Source organism: Tupaia chinensis, unplaced genomic scaffold (genome assembly GCF_000334495.1).
Source record: "Tupaia chinensis unplaced genomic scaffold, TupChi_1.0 Scaffold000317_1, whole genome shotgun sequence".
NCBI classification, from domain to species: domain Eukaryota; kingdom Metazoa; phylum Chordata; class Mammalia; order Scandentia; family Tupaiidae; genus Tupaia; species Tupaia belangeri.
Genome location: NW_006159810.1, coordinates 3,388,451 through 3,406,756, shown reverse-complemented (window position 1 = coordinate 3,406,756; position 18,306 = coordinate 3,388,451). Strand labels below are relative to the sequence as shown.

At 41.2% G+C, this 18,306-nt stretch overlaps 2 protein-coding genes across 2 annotated transcripts in view; one reads left to right on the top strand and one right to left on the bottom strand.

The window, feature by feature from the left end:
• Positions 1 to 1,825: 1,825 nt before the first annotated feature.
• MORN2 (MORN repeat containing 2) lies at positions 1,826 to 10,188 on the bottom strand. Its single transcript, XM_006151373.3, has 4 exons — positions 10,051 to 10,188; positions 5,318 to 5,424; positions 4,226 to 4,362; positions 1,826 to 2,052 (listed from the first exon to the last, which is right to left on the bottom strand). Exons 3-4 carry the CDS (start codon positions 4,360 to 4,362, stop codon positions 1,950 to 1,952), a joined length of 240 nt encoding a protein of 79 aa, XP_006151435.1. The 5' UTR covers positions 5,318 to 5,424; positions 10,051 to 10,188; the 3' UTR covers positions 1,826 to 1,949.
• A 56-nt stretch (positions 10,189 to 10,244) lies between these two features.
• Positions 10,245 to 18,306, top strand: part of DHX57 (DExH-box helicase 57) — a gene marked incomplete in the record, with an annotated part of 57,144 nt that continues 49,082 nt past the window's right edge. The window contains 3 exon segments of the mRNA XM_027773004.1: positions 10,245 to 10,368; positions 15,611 to 15,840; positions 16,095 to 16,253. Coding sequence (XP_027628805.1) covers positions 15,617 to 15,840; positions 16,095 to 16,253 — 383 coding nt within the window.

Genomic DNA, 18,306 nt, shown 5'->3' with positions numbered 1-18,306 from the left:
TTATACCACAATAGAAATTCAGTTTCAATATGAATTCAGGAGGAACCAAAACATTCAAACCGTAACAATGAATAACATTGCTATGGGGCCAGCAGGTGGTGTAGTGGTTAAGGCGCTGGACTCCCATGTGGCTGACTACAGTTTGAATCTTGGACCCAGTGGCTGGAGACTGATGTCAGGTAGGTGTGCATACATGCCCAAAATCCCAAGAGGAGAATGGAGAAGGGACTGCAGTGTGGCTTTCCCCCCTGGGGGGTAATTTCTTACTTTCCCTTTCACTGTCTCTTTCTGTGTTTGGTGAACACACATGCCCTATGGCAAAAAACTAAAAAAAAAGAGGAAATTCTGCAATATGTGACAACTTGGATGAATCTTGAGGACATGGTGCTAAGTTAATAAGACAATCACAGAAGACAAATGTTGCATGTATCTAAAATAGTCAAATTCATAGAGTAGAACAGTAGTTACTGAGGGCTACAGTGAGGCGGTAATTGGGAATTAACTAATCAATGGGCATAAAACTTCAGTCAAATAAGCTAGATAAGCTCTAGAGAAGTACTGTAGACACTGTGCTTATAGTCAGTAATAATACACTTAAAATGTTAAGAGGATAAATATCATATTGAGTATTTTTACCGTAATAATCTTTACAAAGGTCAGTGGGGGCCCCCACAGTGTAGTTGTTAAGAGCCGAGCATAGGAACCCGATCCCATATAGCTGGCCAAAGTTTAAATCTCAGCCATAGTGGCTTGAGAAACACATTGGATATATGTGTGTGTGTGTGTGTGTGTGTGTGTGTGTGTCCCAAGTCTGAACAGGATGGAGAATTGGAGGAAAAAAGGATTGTGGTGTGACCATGCCCCATTGGGGTATATTCACCTGGTCTCCAGTGAGCATGGACTCCCTCTAGCAATTAAAAAACAGTGGCAAGGCTGGCAGGCAGCATGGTGGTTAAGGTGCTGGACTCCCACATGGCTGACTGTGGTTTGAATCTTGGACCTGATGGATTGATTTCTCACTCTCTCTTTCTCTGTGTCTCTCTCTGATAAAATTTTAAAAATGAATAATAGCAAATAAAATAAATCTTTACAAAAACAAACAGGGAGAAGGGTAGCAGGTGGCATGGTAGTTAATGCACTAGATTCCCACATGACCGAACATGATTTGAGTCCTGAACTCAGAGGTTTGAAAATCATGCCAGGTGTGTATACATGGGTGTCTAAAATCCTAAGAGAATGGAGGAGGAGGGACTGTCGTGTGGTTATCCTCTCCTGGAGGGCGATTTCTCATTTATAGAGACAGAGAGACAGAAAGTGAGAAATCACCATCCAGGGGGATGGCCATGCCGCAATTCCTTCTTCTCCATTTTCTCAGGATTTTGGGCAAACATTCATGCATGCACACACACCTGGTGTGAGTTTTGTTTTTGTTTTTTTTTTTGAGAGAGGTTTTTGCTATAGGGTGCATGTGCTTGCTGTACAGAGAGAGAGAGACAGAGACAGAAAGCAAAAACCACCCCCTGGGAGGATGGCCATGCTGCTCTTGGGATTTTAGGCATACACATACATGTGCCCGGTATGAGTTTCAAGCCACAAGGTACAGGACTTTAAATGTGGTCAACTACGTAACAGTCCAGTGACATAACCATTATGCCATCTGCTGGTCCCACACTCGGTATGAGTTTTAAGCTGCCAGGTCTGGTACTTGAACTGCAGTCAACTGTGTGGGAGTCTAGCAACATAACTATTATGCTATCTGCTGGCCCCAAATTCATAATTTATTTTAAACTAAGTATAAGATAATGAAATTGAGTTCAACAAGGCATAAGTTAAGTGATGGTTTTACTGACAGAGAAGTAGGGTATGAAGTCATTTCAGATGACAGATTTAGCTGCTTTCTTTACAGGTAAAATCTTCAGTTACCACATTTAAACTTTAATACAGAACATCTACATGTGGAGTTTTAGTCTCAGTCCTGGAGCAGCTGTGAAATGAAAAGTACCACTCCATTCTAATCCTTGGATATCAGTATATTCCCCTTCACCTTCAATTCTGAAATTGTAAAAAAAAAAAAAAATTGTTAATTAGCCAAGACCAAGAAATAACAGTTCAGATATAAGATTGTGTAGCTTACTATATGTCTGAAGCATGATGTCTTTCTACTTTCCACTTTGATTTAAAACTCAGCCTCCTGCTTTAATAGCCTAAAAAAAATTGTATTATTCTGAGGAATCATTGTCCTTATGCAAATATCAGTGTCCAAGATTTTACACATAGGTTAAATTCACACAAAACCAAGAAGTTAAAAAATGTAAAGTTTAATTGGTTATATGGATTAATTAATTTATTCATTTAATCAATAAAAACTTGGGGCCAGCAGTTGGCCTAATGGCTGTGTCATTGGACTCCCATGTAGTCAACCACAGTTCAAGTCTCAGACCTGGTGACTTAAACTCATGCCGGGTATGCGTGCGTGTGTGCCCAAGATCCCGAGGAAAGTAGAGGAGAAGAGACTGCAGTGTGGCCATCCTACTGGGAGGGGCGGTGATTTCTCACTTTGTCTCTCTGTCTTTCTGGCGAGTGCATGCACCCTATAGCAAAAATCTCTCCAAAAATAAATAAATAAATAAAAAACAAAACAAAACAAAACAAAAAAACTTCTTTACTATGGTCTACGCTGGTGTTTTCTTGGACTCTTCAATGTGGTGAAAATGCACTTCACATAAAGAGAACCTTATCCCATAGGTTAGTTGTTCTGTTGTGTTTTTTTTTTTCTTTTTTGTTTGTTTTGGTTTTTTTTGTTGCTATAGAGTGCATGCGCTCGCCAGACAGATAGAGAGAGACAGAGAGACAAAAAGGAGGAAATCACCCCCCGGGGGGATTGCCACACCGCAATCCCTTCTCCTCCATTCTCCTCTCGGGATCTTGGGCCCGCACGCACACGCGCCGGGTATGAGTTTAAGCCACCGGGTCTGGGACTCGAACCACGGTCGACTACGTCGGAGTCCAGCGACATAGCCATTACACTAACTGCTGGTCCCATGTTTTGTTTTTATTTTTTAATTGCCAGTGGAGTTATACTTTCACCAGAGAGCACATGTGTCTTTCAAGCTGCAGAGGCCAGGACCAAACCGTGGTTAGTTATGTAGGATCTGACTTCTTCAACCACTAGGCCATGCAGTTGGCCCCTAAAAGTTAGGGTTCACCCTTGTTTTATTAACATCAAAGGAAATAGTATATGTGTTATTATTACAGACTTGAATTCTAAACAGGCAAATGCTTTTCTGTCCTCCTCAAAATGTATTCACATTGACCACTGCATAACAACTATACTACATTTTCAATTCTGGAAATAATACAGGGGTATTTATAAAAGAACTTGGACCTCTGCATAGCAGAGCATGGTATTCATTGTGAGGATTAAGTTTGTAAAGCTGAATTTAAGTTTCATTTTTCCTATAAGCATATGCTCAGAAGGGACAATAGTGGGTACATCTTTACAATTTGTAAATAAATTAATTTTGCTCACTTTTTAAAAATTAGCCTAGATAAAATGTACATGTCAGGTCAAAATAAAATTAATAATTATAAAATTACCTCCAATGCTGCTCTTTAAAAAGTTTGTCAAGGGCTAACCTGTGGCATGGTGATTAAGGCAGCTCGACCCCACATCGCCAACTGCATGGTTCTAGTCCCAAGCTTGTGGCTTGAAAAACACAAAAAGGCATGAGTATGCATGCCCAAAATCATGAAAGGTGAGAAAAATGGAAGAGATGGAGTTACAGCATGACCATTCCCCATGGGAATATTTTCTCACTTTCACCTTTCCTATCTCTCATAAGTGCATGTACCCTCTGGTAAATTAAAAAAAAAATGTGTATCAGATATTTCAAGAATAAGTAATTTTTGGCCTAAATTTTCTCAATAATTGTAATGAGCTCTCCATTTCCAAACTGACTGCAAAAAGTTCTATAGAGAGAGAGAGGTAAAGGGGATAAATGAAAAATCGAAAAGATTATCAATGAGGATTATATTCTCTTTTTGTGGCTTATGACAGTCTTAGTTTCTCTTATAACACTGTCCACAGCTCCCTCCCCACAAAATAACCTAACATCTCTTGGAAACTACATATAATTACAGAGTAAGATTTAGCATCAACTAAATAATCAAACATGTTTAAGGAGAATCTTTTAAAATTATAGTCATTTTTAAATGTTAAGCTTACCTATTTTCATTGAAATTTCCAGTATACTTTGCCCCAGTTGGGAATGTGTAAGTCCCCAGTCCATGAAACATATTATCCTTAAATTGTCCTTCATATATTGCTCCTGAAAAATGCTCAAGTCTTCCAAAACCATTCATCTGTTTATATAACCAAGGAAACGATCTCACAAACTGATCTTCAATTTCCCCAGAAACTTACAAAAATATACACACGTAAATCTATCATCTAGTTAGTTTTTGTTTGTTGTTAAATTTTAATTGCTATAGGGCATGTGTGCTCATGAGAGAGAGAGAAAAAGAGAGAGAGAAAAAGAAAGAGAGAAGTCACAGATCCCCCCCCCCTTCCAGGGACAACAGCCACACTGCAATCCCTTCTTCTCCATTCTCTCTTGGGATTTTGGGCTCACACACACACACACACACACACACACCTGTGGGATTCAGTTGCCTTAACCTCCATGCTACCTGCTGCCCCCAAAGTTAATTACTATTTAATCAAGTTTCTTACCCTTTATTTCCATAAAAGTAAGACACTTTTGTCATATGTATCTATCTAAATCAAGTATTTCTAATCTAAGACATTTGAGTATCTAGGGAGTCCTCAAGATACTTTAATATACCAGAAATCTTTTTTTTTTTTTTAATATATCAGAAATCTTAAAGAGCAACCAGTTTAGTTAGCTCAGCAAACAATACAAAGTAATTGTTAAGAATGTGAATTTGGATTCAAGAAGACCTGGGTCCACATCCTTATTTTATCGCTTATTATATGGACAAAAAATCTGACACAGATTTCCCTCATTTGTAAAATAGGAGTATTAATGATACCTACCTCATGAAGTTGTTATGGGGATTAAATGAGAAAATTATATAATGGGTTTAGTTTTACTCAATGAACAGGGAATGAGAAAGACGATGATAAAGATTAGTTCTCTGCATGAGTTTCATACTAGTCATATGTTAATATACGTTAAATATTATCCTTTATTTTTATTTTATAGTCTATTCATTACATGTATTTTTTGATTAATGGTGAAATGCCTGGAATTTTTTAAGTATAGGATGATTTATCCACTGAAAACAACAATAATACCTTGTCATCTTTCCAGGTTCCTGTGTAGACAATACCATTAGGAGTGGTATGAACACCTAGTCCATTTCTCTCATAGATTCCAGGAGACGCTCTTGTACAGTCGCCATCTAAAGGATGGGAGAGAGAAAGAGTAGTGAATATAAACGGGAACTACTTGATTACGTAATATCACACTTACATCTGGGCCCAATCACAACTGCACCTGTATGGGTCTCTGACTCCTAAGCACTGAAACCAATGAGGTCAGAGGTGAGGAGATTCATGGACCTAGAATATGCTGTATCCATTAAACCCAAGAGCCAGGAAGATGAACAGATCCCATAACTTTCCAAGGTATACTACCTAGACTTAATATTGGAGTTTCGATTTAAATTATGTTCATCTGTTAGGATTTCTACATTGTTTTATTTAATAGAATTAATATCCCAACAGTAGTTCTATAAAATGTGGCAGTCTCGGGAACCAGCAGTTAGCGTAATGGCTATGTCGCTGGACTCCCACGTAGTCACCCGCGGTTCGTGTCCTGGACCCGGTGGCTTAAAAAACTCATGCCGGGTGCGTGTGCGTGCGTGCCCAAGATCCCGAGAGGAGAATGGAGGAGAAGGGATTGCGGCGTGACCATCCCCCCTGGGGGGTGATTTCTCGCTTTCTGTCTCTATGTCTCTCTCTGTCTGTCTGGCGAGCGCACGCGCCCTACAGTGAAAATCTCTCCAAAAAAAAAAAAATGTGGCAGTCTCATTTTTTAATTTTCAAGCTATTTTAACTTTCCATATATTAAAAGTAATTGAAATGTATGCTTACCATACTTGTCTCCATTTGGAAATACAAAGTTTATCTTATACACTTCTGAAGCTGTTTAAAAGATTTAAGAATTAAGTCACGTAAATTTTTAATGTCATAAGATCTACAATAAAGGTGCTTTAAACACTATCCAATGGACTTACTCCACATGATCACAAGCATGTCATGATCACTTGAGATTTCTACTGTCTAGCATAGTGTCCTGGGAACTAAAAAATTTTGACTAGGTGATCCATTTTTATGTTTATTATGACAACTTTATTAATATATAATTCACAAACCACAAAATTTATCTTTTTTTTGGAAGGGGAAGAGGTTTTTGCTATAGGGTGTGTGCGCTCACCAGAAAGACAGAGAGAGACAGAGAGATAGAAAGCGAGCAATCACCCCCCAGGGGGAATGGCCACGCTGCAGTCCCTTCTTCTCCATTCTCCTCTCGGGATCTTGGGCACGCATGCACATGCACCAGCGTGAATTTAAGCTACTGGGTCCGGGACTTGAACCGTGGTCAGCTACAGGGGAGTTCAGTGACATACCCATTACGCTAACTGCTGGTCCCAAAATTTATCTTTTAAAAGTATACAATTGGGGGACCGGCTGGTGGCATGGTGGTTAAGGCTCTGGACTCCCACATTGCTGACCATGGTTCCAGTCTCTGACCCAGAGACTTGAGAATCACACTGCGCATGTGTGTGTGCATGCCCAAAATCCCTAAAGGAGAATGGAAGAGAAGAGATTGCAGCGTGGCCACCACCCCAGGGGAGGCGATTTCTCACTTTCCCTCTCCGTTTCTCTCCAGCAAGTTCACATAGCCTATGGCAAAAACCTAAAAAAAATTTTTTAATTATAAAACAAAATGTAGGTATCAACAGATGGTGTAATGGTTATGTTGCTGCACTCCTACATGGCCAACCATGGTTTGAATCCCGGATACAGCAGTATAAAACTCACGATAGGCACATGTGTGCATGCCCAAAATCCCAAAAGGAGAATGGAGAAGGGACTGCAGCATGGCCATCCTCCCTGGAGGGTGACTTTTTGCCTTCTGCCTCTCTGGTGAGTGCACAATGCCCTATAGCAAAAATCTCTTCCTAAAAAACAAGAAAAATAACAGAAAGTTTCTCTGTCCACTCAGGCCCACTCCTACCTCTTAAGAGTGTACTTTCTTTTTTACTAAATAAACCAGCTTTTCCTTTAAAAAAAATTCTTTGTGCTTCAATTCCATTCTTTCACAAACTTTATTATTTTTTTAAGAGAGATTTTTGCTGTAGGGCATGTGTGGTTGCTGAAGAGACAGAGAGAGATGGAGAGATGGAAGATGAGAAATCATCGCCTGGGGGGGGATGATCATGCCGCAGTCCCTTCTCTTCCATTCTCCTCTCGGGATCTTGGGCATGCATGTACATGTTCCCAGCCTAAGTGTCAAGCCTCTGAGTCCGAGACTCAAACTGGTCGGCCATGTGGGAGTCCAGTGACATAACCATTATGCCATCTGCTGGTTCTCACAAACTTTATGAAGTACCCCTACATGTAAAAAGGATAAGTAAACTCTAACTTCTGGACAATAAAATCTATTAGAATGTTAAAGCGTGGTCCATGTATCAGAATCACCTGGGATGTTTGTAAGTTCCTAGGCCCTACCCCACATTTACCGAATCATAATCTCTATGGGTGGGGCAAGGGAACTGACAGTTTCGATTTACAAGTTAATTGAGGTACCAGTTAAGGGGCTCATCTCTGAGGAAACAAAGTTAGTAACACTATAGGTAGAAGACTTTAAAATACTATAAAATCCTCAGAGAAAGGGAAGGTATAATATTGCTGAAACAGGAACAGTTAAATAAAATCAATTAGAAATCCAGGACATGAATAATACAATTGGTGAAATAAAACTTAGAAGGACTGAACAACAAAATGGATATAACTGAAAAGTTAACAGTGAACTGGTAGATTAGGTTGAAAATCTTTCTCAGAAAGCAACACAAAGAGTTAGCGTAATGGCTATGTCGCTGGACTCCATGTAGTCGACCGTGGTTCTCATCCCGGACCCGGTGGCTTAAAACTCACGCTGGGCACGTGTGCGTGCATGCCCAAGATCCTGAGAGGAGAATGGAGGAGAAGGGATTGCGGCGTGACCATTCCCCCTGGGGGGTGGTTTCTCGCTTTCTGTCTCTATGTCTCTCTCTGGCTGGCTGGCGAGTGCATGCGCCCTATAGCGAAAACCTCTCAAAAAAAAAAAAAAAGAAAAGAAAAGAAAGAAAAAAAAGAAAGCAACACACAAAAAAAATTTAGAATAATGAAAAAGAGGGCCAGCAGGTGGCATGGTGGTTAAGGCACTGGAATCTCACATGGTCAACTGTGGGTCGAGTCCCAGACATGGAGGCTTGCTTTCTCACTTTCTCTCTCTTGCTCTCTCTCACTCTGTCCCTCTCTGGTTGAATTAAAATAAATACATAAAATAAAAGTAAAATAATAATTTTTTAACAAAATGAAATGAGGAGTAAAGCAATTAGCCAAAATATTTATTGTGGAGAAAGTAATGTTAAGTAATTATTTTTAATACTGTAGGATATTTATTCTTAAGAATAACTTAAAAGTAGAACCTGGGGGCCAGTAGGTGGCCTGGTGGTTAAGGGCACTGGACTCCCACGTGGCCGACTGTGGTTCAAGTCCCAGACCTGGTGGCTTGCTTTCTCATTTTCTCTCTCTCTCTGTCAAATTATAATAAGTAAATAGTTAAATTTTAAAAATAATTCTTTTTAAAAAATAGAATCTGTAACTAAAACTCATACTGTTGGAGACGGCAGGTGGCATAGTCATTAGCAGTGCTAGACTTCCATGTGGTCGACTGCAGTTCAATTCCTGGACCTGGTGGCTTGCTTTCTCACTTTCTCTCTCTTGCTCTCACTCTGTCCCTCTCTGGTCAAATTAAAAGTGAATAAGTAAATGGATAAGTAAGTTAAACAAAATAATTCTTTTTAAAAAATCCTCACACTATCAGTATGGAAGAGGTGCGAAGGAGAGCAATCTTGTCAGAATTCTGATCTTGTGCAGGGGTTAAATATAGACACCACTTACACTAAATCTTAGAAAAATATAAACCTAGGTTTGTTTATTCATTTTTTCTCTTTAATTCCTAAGATTTCACTATGAATAAAAGATGAAGTGTGGGGACCAGCAGTTAGAGTAATGGCTATGTCGCTGAACTCCCATGTAGTCGACCGCGGTTAGAGTCTCGGATCTGGTGGCTTAAAACCACGCCCGGCGCCTGTGCATGCGTGCGCAAGATCGATGAGAATAGAGAAGGGATTGCAGCGTGGCCATCCCCCCTGGGGGGGGTTGACTTCTCGCTTTCTGTCTCTCTGTCTCTCTCTGTATTTCTGGTGAGCGTAGGCGCCCTGTAGCAAAAACCTCTCCAAAAAAAAAAAAGATGAAGTTTGGAGGTTCACAGAGAATGCCATATGTGCTCATGTTATCTGCATGTCTGCAGGATGTGAAGTTCCGAGGGGACAGGGTCGCAGAACTGCTTTCTTGTATGTAGCGATACTTAGACTACCCAATCCCACAGGGGCCAGGCTGTACGCTCCCCGACAGCCCTCTCCCCCCTGACGGCTGTCATCCTCCGGAGGTGGAAAACTGCAGTAGCTGGGGTTCCACACTCCGAACTCTGCAATGTCGGAGCCACCAGGAACCTCGGGGACCGAGACCGTCTGGCGCTACCGAGGAAGCCGGTGCCTAAGCTGTCCCAATAGCGAATTAATAGGAGAATCAGACTCCCACAACCGAGGCTCTCTACGCCCCCAACCGACCCTCCAGTGCAGACGCTCAGGAAATCTGTCACACCGGACAGGAGTTACGGGGGCTGCGCTCTGGCCCGACGCCAGCTCCACTTACAGGTGCCCCTGCCCGCCCGGGGGGCGAGGGGCACGCACCCGCCGGAGAGGCGCTGGAGAGGTTTTCGTTACTCTGCGATTCCTCCGGGGCCGCCAGCTCGACCGCTGCGAGGGGACACGACACTAACAGCGCCCAGGGCGACTCGGTTGCTGCGGCGACCAGCCACCTCTCACCCGGAAGCGAACTTGCCAGGAGCCCCGAACAGCCAATCAGAAGGCGGTGGGGGTGTGCCGCTGCAGCTGAGCCGCGGGCAGTTCCAGGTGAGCTCCAGGAGAGTGGCCGAGTCCAGGCGGGACCCCTGAGCCCTGGGCGCCGCCTCCCCGACAGCCGCCCCGGGAAGCAGCGCTGCCAGCCAGGTATGGCCTCCCCCGCGGCGGGCAAGTTCTATGCGTCCGAATGCGTGGTCTGCGCGTCGCTCGTCTGCCACCTCCCTGCTCCGGGAGTGGTCAGGATCTGAGAGTGTCCCATCCCGGCCCGATGTGTCCCAGCCTGGCTGCTGGGGGCGGGTGAATCTCCTCCCGCCAGGGGACCAGCTAGGCGGAGGTGTGCAGCGGGGTTGCCCGCCCTCAGGCCGGGGAGCGGAATTCGTGCTCCGAGCTGGGTAAAGGCTTGTATTGGAGGTGCTCGGGCTCCCTTTCCTGTTCGGCTCTTTGGAGAGAGGTGGATATGCGTACGGGAAAAGGGTATCTGGGTATCTAGATGGAGCTGGATACATTGTGATTAGTCGAAATTTACCTAAGTGAAGAGTGGTGTGTGATCAGTTTTCAGGGCCCCGCTTGATGACACTGTTTCTGGAAGCCAAACTTGGATGTGAAACAAAGGATACTCTTAGAGCCAATGTTAGGTCCCAAGTTGGTTGGGGTCTTTCCAAGCTAGATGAAATAGGATAGTGGACTCTAACCCTTATTCCTGTTCTCTGGAAAACAACTGAGCAAAGTGATATTGGATGCCACTATAGCCAGGAAGTCTTTATTCAGAATTTTAAGTGCAGATCTCAGATCTGGTTATAAAGGTAACATTATCTGGGTTGTTGCAAGACAAGTTATTACAAATCAGAGTACACTATGTTTTCTTTCCATACTTACCTTATTCCTTTTTTTTCCCTAGTACTTCTCACTATTCCAGCTTACCTGGTCTGGATGCTTTTTAGGATAAAGTTCTGATCTGTTTGAATTCTCTATCATTTCACTTTTTCCAAATTTTAGAAATGATAGGGAATTCTTGAAGCACAACTTTACAGAATTCAATTTGTCCTGTTGTTTTGGTCACCTGTTAAGCTTTTAATGACCCTACGTCTTTGTGAGTATATGCACTGCCATTTTTACAGAAGTTTGACTTCTTTCTTATGATGTTCTTAATTTAGAGAGGATCTGGAGTCAGAGGAAACCTGTTATGATTGGGCCAACCTAAGGCCAGATATAGTCCCTATGCCCCTAGAGCCTGCTGGAATTATTCAAACCTGCCAGTCCTAAACTGTTACCCTACCCTGCTGGCCTTTCTTGTAGAAACCCCAAGAAAGGCTGTAGCCTTCCCCTTGCTTCGTTCTGCCACGTGACCAAGCAGGTGCTTTCTTGTGGCCCTGCATGGTGTGCGGTGCCTCTCCTTTCTGATGGATTTTGAGTCACCTTAAACTTCTCCTTAAATGACATTGACCTCACCATGTCGTTGCTCAGTCATCTTTACAAATGCAACTGGATATGTGTGAAAAGGGGGACGGATCATCATTAAACTTTGAATAGACATACAAAGTATGTGTGTGTGGTAAGAAGACACGATAGACTCTTACCTTTGTAGTGAAATGGATTGATTTAGACCCTCACTCCAGTCATATATTTGTCCTCTAGTTTCTTCTTCTATAAAACAGAGAGAATGATATGTACCTTATAAGGTTTTTGGAGGAGTAAATGAAATAATTCTACCTTTTCTCTTAATGTAGGCTTATTGGGTTATCAAAAAAGTCATGACTCATTTTTTTGCATAGAAAAACAGAATGATACATCATGATTTTTCCGATGACCCAGTATATATCCAACTCCCTTCTGTACATCTCCGTTTGAGTGTCTAATCAGCATCTCAATGTTAACATACCCAATCTCATTTTTTAAATTTTTTAATTCTTTTTTTTTTTTGGAGAGGTTTTTGCCATAGGGCACACACGCTCACCAGACAGACAGAGACAGAGAGACAGAAAGCGAGAAATCACCCCCCAGGGGGGATGACCACACCATAATCCCTTCTTCTCCATTCTCCTCTCAGGAACCTGGACACGCACGCACACGTGCCAAGTATGAGTTTAAGCCTCCGGGTCCGGGACTCGAACCACGGTCGACTACATGGGAGTCCAGCGACATAGGCATTACACTAACTGCTGGTCCCAACATACCCAATCTCATGACACCACCCCCTTGATTCCATTCCTCCCCAGTACTCCCATTATAAGTACATGGCACCTCTATTCTACCCACTTACCCCAGGCTAAAACTTCTTACAGTAATTCTTGGCTCATCGCTCTCATACCTCTCAGGACATTTACCTACCTCTAAAATACGTTTAGAATCCATGACCTTTTGTCACTTTTGCTGCTCCCAGCCTAGTTTAAGCCACTGCATTTTTTTTCTTCAGCTGAAGGACTGTGATAGTGGGACCAGCAGATGGCGTAATGGTTATCTCGTTGAACTCCCATGTTGTCAACCACGGTTCAAATTCCAGACCCGGTGGCTTAAAATTAGGCCGATGAGTGTGCATACATGCCCAAGATCCCAAGAGGAGAATGGAGGAGAAGGGATTCTCCCTGGGGGGTGATTCCTCACTTTCTGTCTCTGTCTCCCTTTGTCTTTCTGGCAAATGCACACGCCCTATATATATAAAAAAAAAAACAAAAACCAAAGACAAACAAACAAAAAAATCTCAAACAAAAAAATTGTGGTAGTCCCCTAACTGGAGTCCTGGTTTCTCCTCATCTCCTTGTAGTCTTTTAGTTCTTCACATAACAGCTAGAGTAGTTGTTTTAACGCATAAGTCAATCATATCAAACTTTTGCTCCAGCTCTCTAGTGACCTGCTTTCATATGTAGAATAAAATCCAGAGCCAATATGGCCCTCTGTACTCTCTGACTTCATCTCCTTCCCTCATTTCATTACACACCCACCAGACTTCTGTTTATCTAGCCTAGCACATTGAGGATGTACTGGACCCAGAGGCTTTGCATCTGTGATTGCTTCTACTTAGAATTCTCTACCCACAAATATTTCATGGATCAGTCTCTCAGTTTGTTAATGTGACTGCTCAAATGTATCTCAGAAAGGCCTTACCCAGAGACCAGCAGATGGTGTAATAGTTATGTCACTGGACTCCCACATGGCCAACTGGTTTGAGTTCTGGACCCAGTGGCTTAAAACTCACCCTGGGCATATGTGCGTGCGTGCCCAAAAATCCCGAGAGGAGAATGGAGGAGAACGGATTGTGGTGTGGCCATCCTCCCTGGCAGATGATTTCTCGCTTTCTGTCTCTGTCTCTCCAGCAAGCACATGCTGTCCTATAGCAATAATCCTCCCCCCACAAAAAAAAAAAAGAAAAAGAAAGGTCTTACCTTACCATAATAAATTATTTTTTTAAAAAAGGCCTTACCCAATCACTTCATTTAAAATAACAACTTGAAGGTTGTTTTTTTTTTTCCTTGATAGCACTTGGCTGATTTTATGTATATATTATTGGGTTGTTGGAAAAGTCATTTTTTTCTATGCAAAATGCATCATGACTTTTCTGACAACCCAATATATTTATTTAATGTCTGTCTTACCCTCTGGAACATAAGTTTCATGAGATATGAATTTTTACTTCTTTGCTCTTATCTCCCCAGGTCCTAGAACATTATAAGTGCTCAATAACTATTTGTAAACTGAATAAATAGATAATCTCCATTCTCCCGTAAGTCTTTTATTCAACCTTTATTTATTCATTTCACAAATACACACTAAATCCCTACTATATGCCTGCTTGAACTATTAGAGGTTCAGTGGCGATCAACAAAGTCATCAGTTATTGCTTTCAAAGAGCTTTCTAGGAGTAGAAACAGGGAGACTAATATAAAATAAACTCTCAATACATATATATAAAATCATGAAGGATGTTAAAGACAGGAATACCAAAAGGCCTGGTTTAATTTTCACATATTTGTGAGCTTCCCAATTATTTTCCTCTGTTTGATTTCTAATTTCATTCTATTTTGGTTGGAGATGATACTTTGTGTTATTTCTGTCTTTTTTAACTTACTGAGGTTTGTTTTATAGCCTAACATATGATCTCACCTGGAAAATGCTTTATATGTACTGAGAAGCATGTATATTTTGTTGCTATTGGGTGGAGTGTTCTATAGACATCTGTTACATCTAGTTGGTTTATAGTGTTATTCAAGTCTTCTATTTCCTTGTTCATTTTCTTTGCAGTTGTTTCGCCATTATTGATACTGGGATATTGACATCTGCTACTGTTATTATTGAATGATCTATTTCTCCCTTCATTTCTGTCTGTTGTTGCTTTATGTGTCTTGGTGCTCAGTTATTGGGTGCATATGTATTTATAATTGTTATATCTTCCTGATAGACTGATCCTTTTATTCTTATGAAATATTCCTCTTTATTACTAGTAACATTTTTGGCTTTAAATTCTCTTTCCTGACCTTAACAAAGTCACTCCACCTTTCATGTGTCTGCTATTTATATCATTTATATTTTTATTTCCTTGTACTTTTCATTTATTTGTGTCTTTAAGTTTAAAATGTCTCTCCTGGGCTAGCAGGTTATGTGGAGGTTAAGATAGCTGGATCTCACATGGCTGGCTCTGCTGTTCAAGTCCCAGACCCAGGAGCCTGAGAGTCACTCCAGGCACGTGTGTGTGTGTGTGTGTGTGTGTGTGTGTGTGTGTGCCCAAAATCCCAAGAGAATGAAAGAGAAGGAATTGTGGCATTGCCATCCCCAGTGGGGGATGATTTCTCACTTTCCTTTTTTTTCTCTGTCTCACTCTCTAGTCAGCACACACACCCTATTGTGAAAACCAAAAAAGTAAAAAAGAAGAGTCTCTCCTGTAGACTGCATGTAGTTACATCCTGTTTTTTTTTTAATCCAGCCTGACAGTTTCTGTCTTTTGATTAGATTGTTTAATTTACTCAAATTTATTGGTGTTATAGTGAAAGTTAAATCAATTCGTTTCATTCAGTTTTTATCTCCTATATGCCTCACGTCTATTTGTTCCTCTCTTCCTACTTTACTGCTTTCATTTGCATTTAGTCATTAAGTAAATCTTTTCTAGCATAGCATTTTTAGTGATTGCTCTGGCATTGCGTATTAGTTCTGAGGGGAGCGTGTTTGTAAATCATTTGTGAAGCATTTATCCATGCTTCTCCCACACTGGCCCTTTTAAAATGTATATTTTCCTTTCTTTTTTTTAAATAATTATTTATTTAATTTTATTTATTCATTTATTTATTTTAATTTGTCTTTATTTTCTTAAAATAGGCTATATCTATAATTTTGATAGACAAAAGAAGAGTATTATACTTGTTTGATTTTATGATGTTTGTATTAATTTTTTCTCTTGCAGGTGAAAATGAGTTCTTCAGTAAGAAGAAAAGGCAAGCCAGGCAAAGGAGGTGGAAAAGGGTCGTCTAGAGGAGGAAGAGGAGGCAGAAGTCACACTAGTAAATCTCATGGGGGTGGCGGCGGCGGTGGCAGTGGCAGCGGTGGTGGTGGCAGCAGTAGAAAGGCCTCAAGTAGAATTTGGGACGATGGAGATGACTTTTGTATCTTCAGTGAATCAAGGCGCCCATCCAGGTCATTATTCTCTTTGAATGTTTAAATATGGAAATGGTATCAATCCATATATATGGGACAACAGATGGTGGCAAGGGAGGGAAAAAGTCAAGTCGTTCTCAGCAGGTTCATTGTTCCTTTTATTTAAAACCTGGTAGCCCTTCTTTTTACAACCTTCTGTTAAGGTGCAGTGGTAAATAACTGTGTGTGTGTGTGTGTGTGTGTGTGTGTGTTTCACATTGAAATCTGAGGTAATTTTGCTCTTGTGTTTGCAGACCCAACAACAGTAGCATAAGCAAAGGGGAGTCACGCCCCAAATGGAAGCCCAAAGCCAAAGTGCCTCTTCAGACTCTCCATATGACTTCTGAGAATCAAGAAAAAGTGAAAGCTCTTCTCCGAGACCTTCAAGAACAAGATGCAGATGCTGGATCTGAGTAAATTACTTTAATGAGTAAATTATATTGATGAAGACCTATTGGCAGTGCAAAGGTTCTGTGCATCTTTGGAATACTGTATCAATACCAGCCCTGTTGTGGTCATATAATTAGTTGAAAATGAGCCAGGAGCAATACAAAAATAATTTTCCACTCACAGTTTTAGAGTATGTTTTCTTGTGACATCCATGAACAGTAATTTAGACAGCCTGTTTATTTTTTTTCCAGAACAGCACTAATATGAATTCAGTAATTGCTTCATCAGTAATCTTCAAATTAAACCTCATAATGAAATAGTAGAGGTATTGCTCTAGGAGCAAATATTAGATTGATCAGATGAAGTCTTAAGATTACACTTCTGAGCATTTGCTTAAGAGAAACGGCTTTTGTTCTTAGATGTTGTCACTTCCCCTCACCATCCCCATTGCATTTTGACTCTCGCTTCATGATTTAGTTTGGAGAAGTTAACCCTTTCTTTCATTTGCCAGAATTAATGAGTGGTCAGTCATGAACAGGTCAGTTTTCCATCCTATCTACTGGGGAATTATGCAACAAAGCAAAAAAAAAAAAAAAATTAGGGATAGTTTTTATGAGTAAAAAGAGAAAGAGAGAAGGTAGTCAAGATGTCTGTGGTTAAGAACACAGGCTCCGGGGTCACAGTTCCTTGAGTAAAATCTCTAGTTGCTCCTTACTATGTTACCTTGCTATATAATTAAGATAAATCTTTTTTTTTCCTTTAAGAATTTCTTTTCAAGGCTGGCATGTGGCGTAGTGGTTAAGGCAGCTGGACTCCCTCAGCTGACTGAGGTTCAAGTCCTGGACCCGATTGCTTTCTTTTTTACTTTTCCCCTCTCTCTCTTTCCCTCTCTCTCTGTCTTTCTCTGGTCAACTTTAAAAAATAAAATAAAATAATGACAGTGAATACAATTAAATATTTTAATTTTTAAATTTATTCATTCATTTACTTTAATTTGACCAGAGAGAGACACAGAGAGAAAGAGGCAAAGGGAGAAAGCAAGCCACCAGGTCCAGGACTCAAACATGGTCAGCCATGTGGAAGTGTCCAGCACCTCAACCACCATGCCACCTGCTGGCCCCAAATTAAGGTAAATCTTAATAGCCATAATATAAATTATCAGTTTACTAAAAAAAAATTAAATCAGAGACTGAAAAGTACTCAGGATTATATGTCATTGTCTCCTCAGATTAAATTCTTAGCAGTTATTAATCCTCTCTTAAATTATAGTTGATCATCTGAAAAATGAGGATTCCAATAGTACCTAGTGGGCTTAGTAGGAAGACTAAAAGCTGGTATATTGGCCAGCCATGGTGGCGCAGCAGCAGGACAACGCTTCCTGATGCTAAGACCATATGGGAAGGTCCTGGGTTCGTATCCGAAGATCTCCTGGAACATACCGGGCACACATGCTTATACCCATGACCTTGACTAGTTAAAGCTGGGGGTGGATTGAAGTATGAGCTATCTGTTGTCAGTATACATCTCTGTCTCTTTCTTACTCTCTCACGGAAGAAATAAATACTGTGTTATTTTTTTTTCTTTTTTCTTTTTTTTTAAGTACATATAGGGGCCAGCAGGTGGCTTGGTGGTTAAGGGCGCTGGACACTTCCACATGGCTGACCACAGTTCAAGTCCCGGACCTAGCAGCTTGCTTTTGCACTTTCTCTCTCTCTCTCTCTGTCCCTCTCTGATCAAATTAGAATAAACAAATAAATAAAGTCAAATAAAATAATTCTTTTTTTTTTTTGGAGAGGTTTTAGTTATAGGGTGTGTGTGCTCATCAGAAAAACAGAGAGAGGGGGACCAGCAGTTAGCGTAATGGCTGTGTCGCTGGACTTCCATGTAGTCAACCGCGGTTCGCATCCTAGACCTGGTAGCTTAAAACTCACGCCAGGCGTGTATGCATGCGTGCCCAAGATCCCAAGAGGAGAATGGAGGAGAAGGGATTGCGGCGTGGCCATTCCTCCTGGGGGGTGATTTCTCGCTTTCTGTCTCTCTGTCTCTCTCTGTCTGTCTGGCGAGCGCACGCACCCT

Bases quoted from the DNA above. Each gene is read 5' to 3' on its own strand.
- MORN2 (XM_006151373.3), bottom strand. From the start codon at position 4,362: ATGAATGGTTTTGGAAGACTTGAGCATTTTTCAGGAGCAATATATGAA. The intron at 2,053-4,225 runs GTAAGCTTAACA...TTACAATTTCAG, and splicing joins GGAAATTTCAATGAAAATAG to AATTGAAGGTGAAGGGGAAT.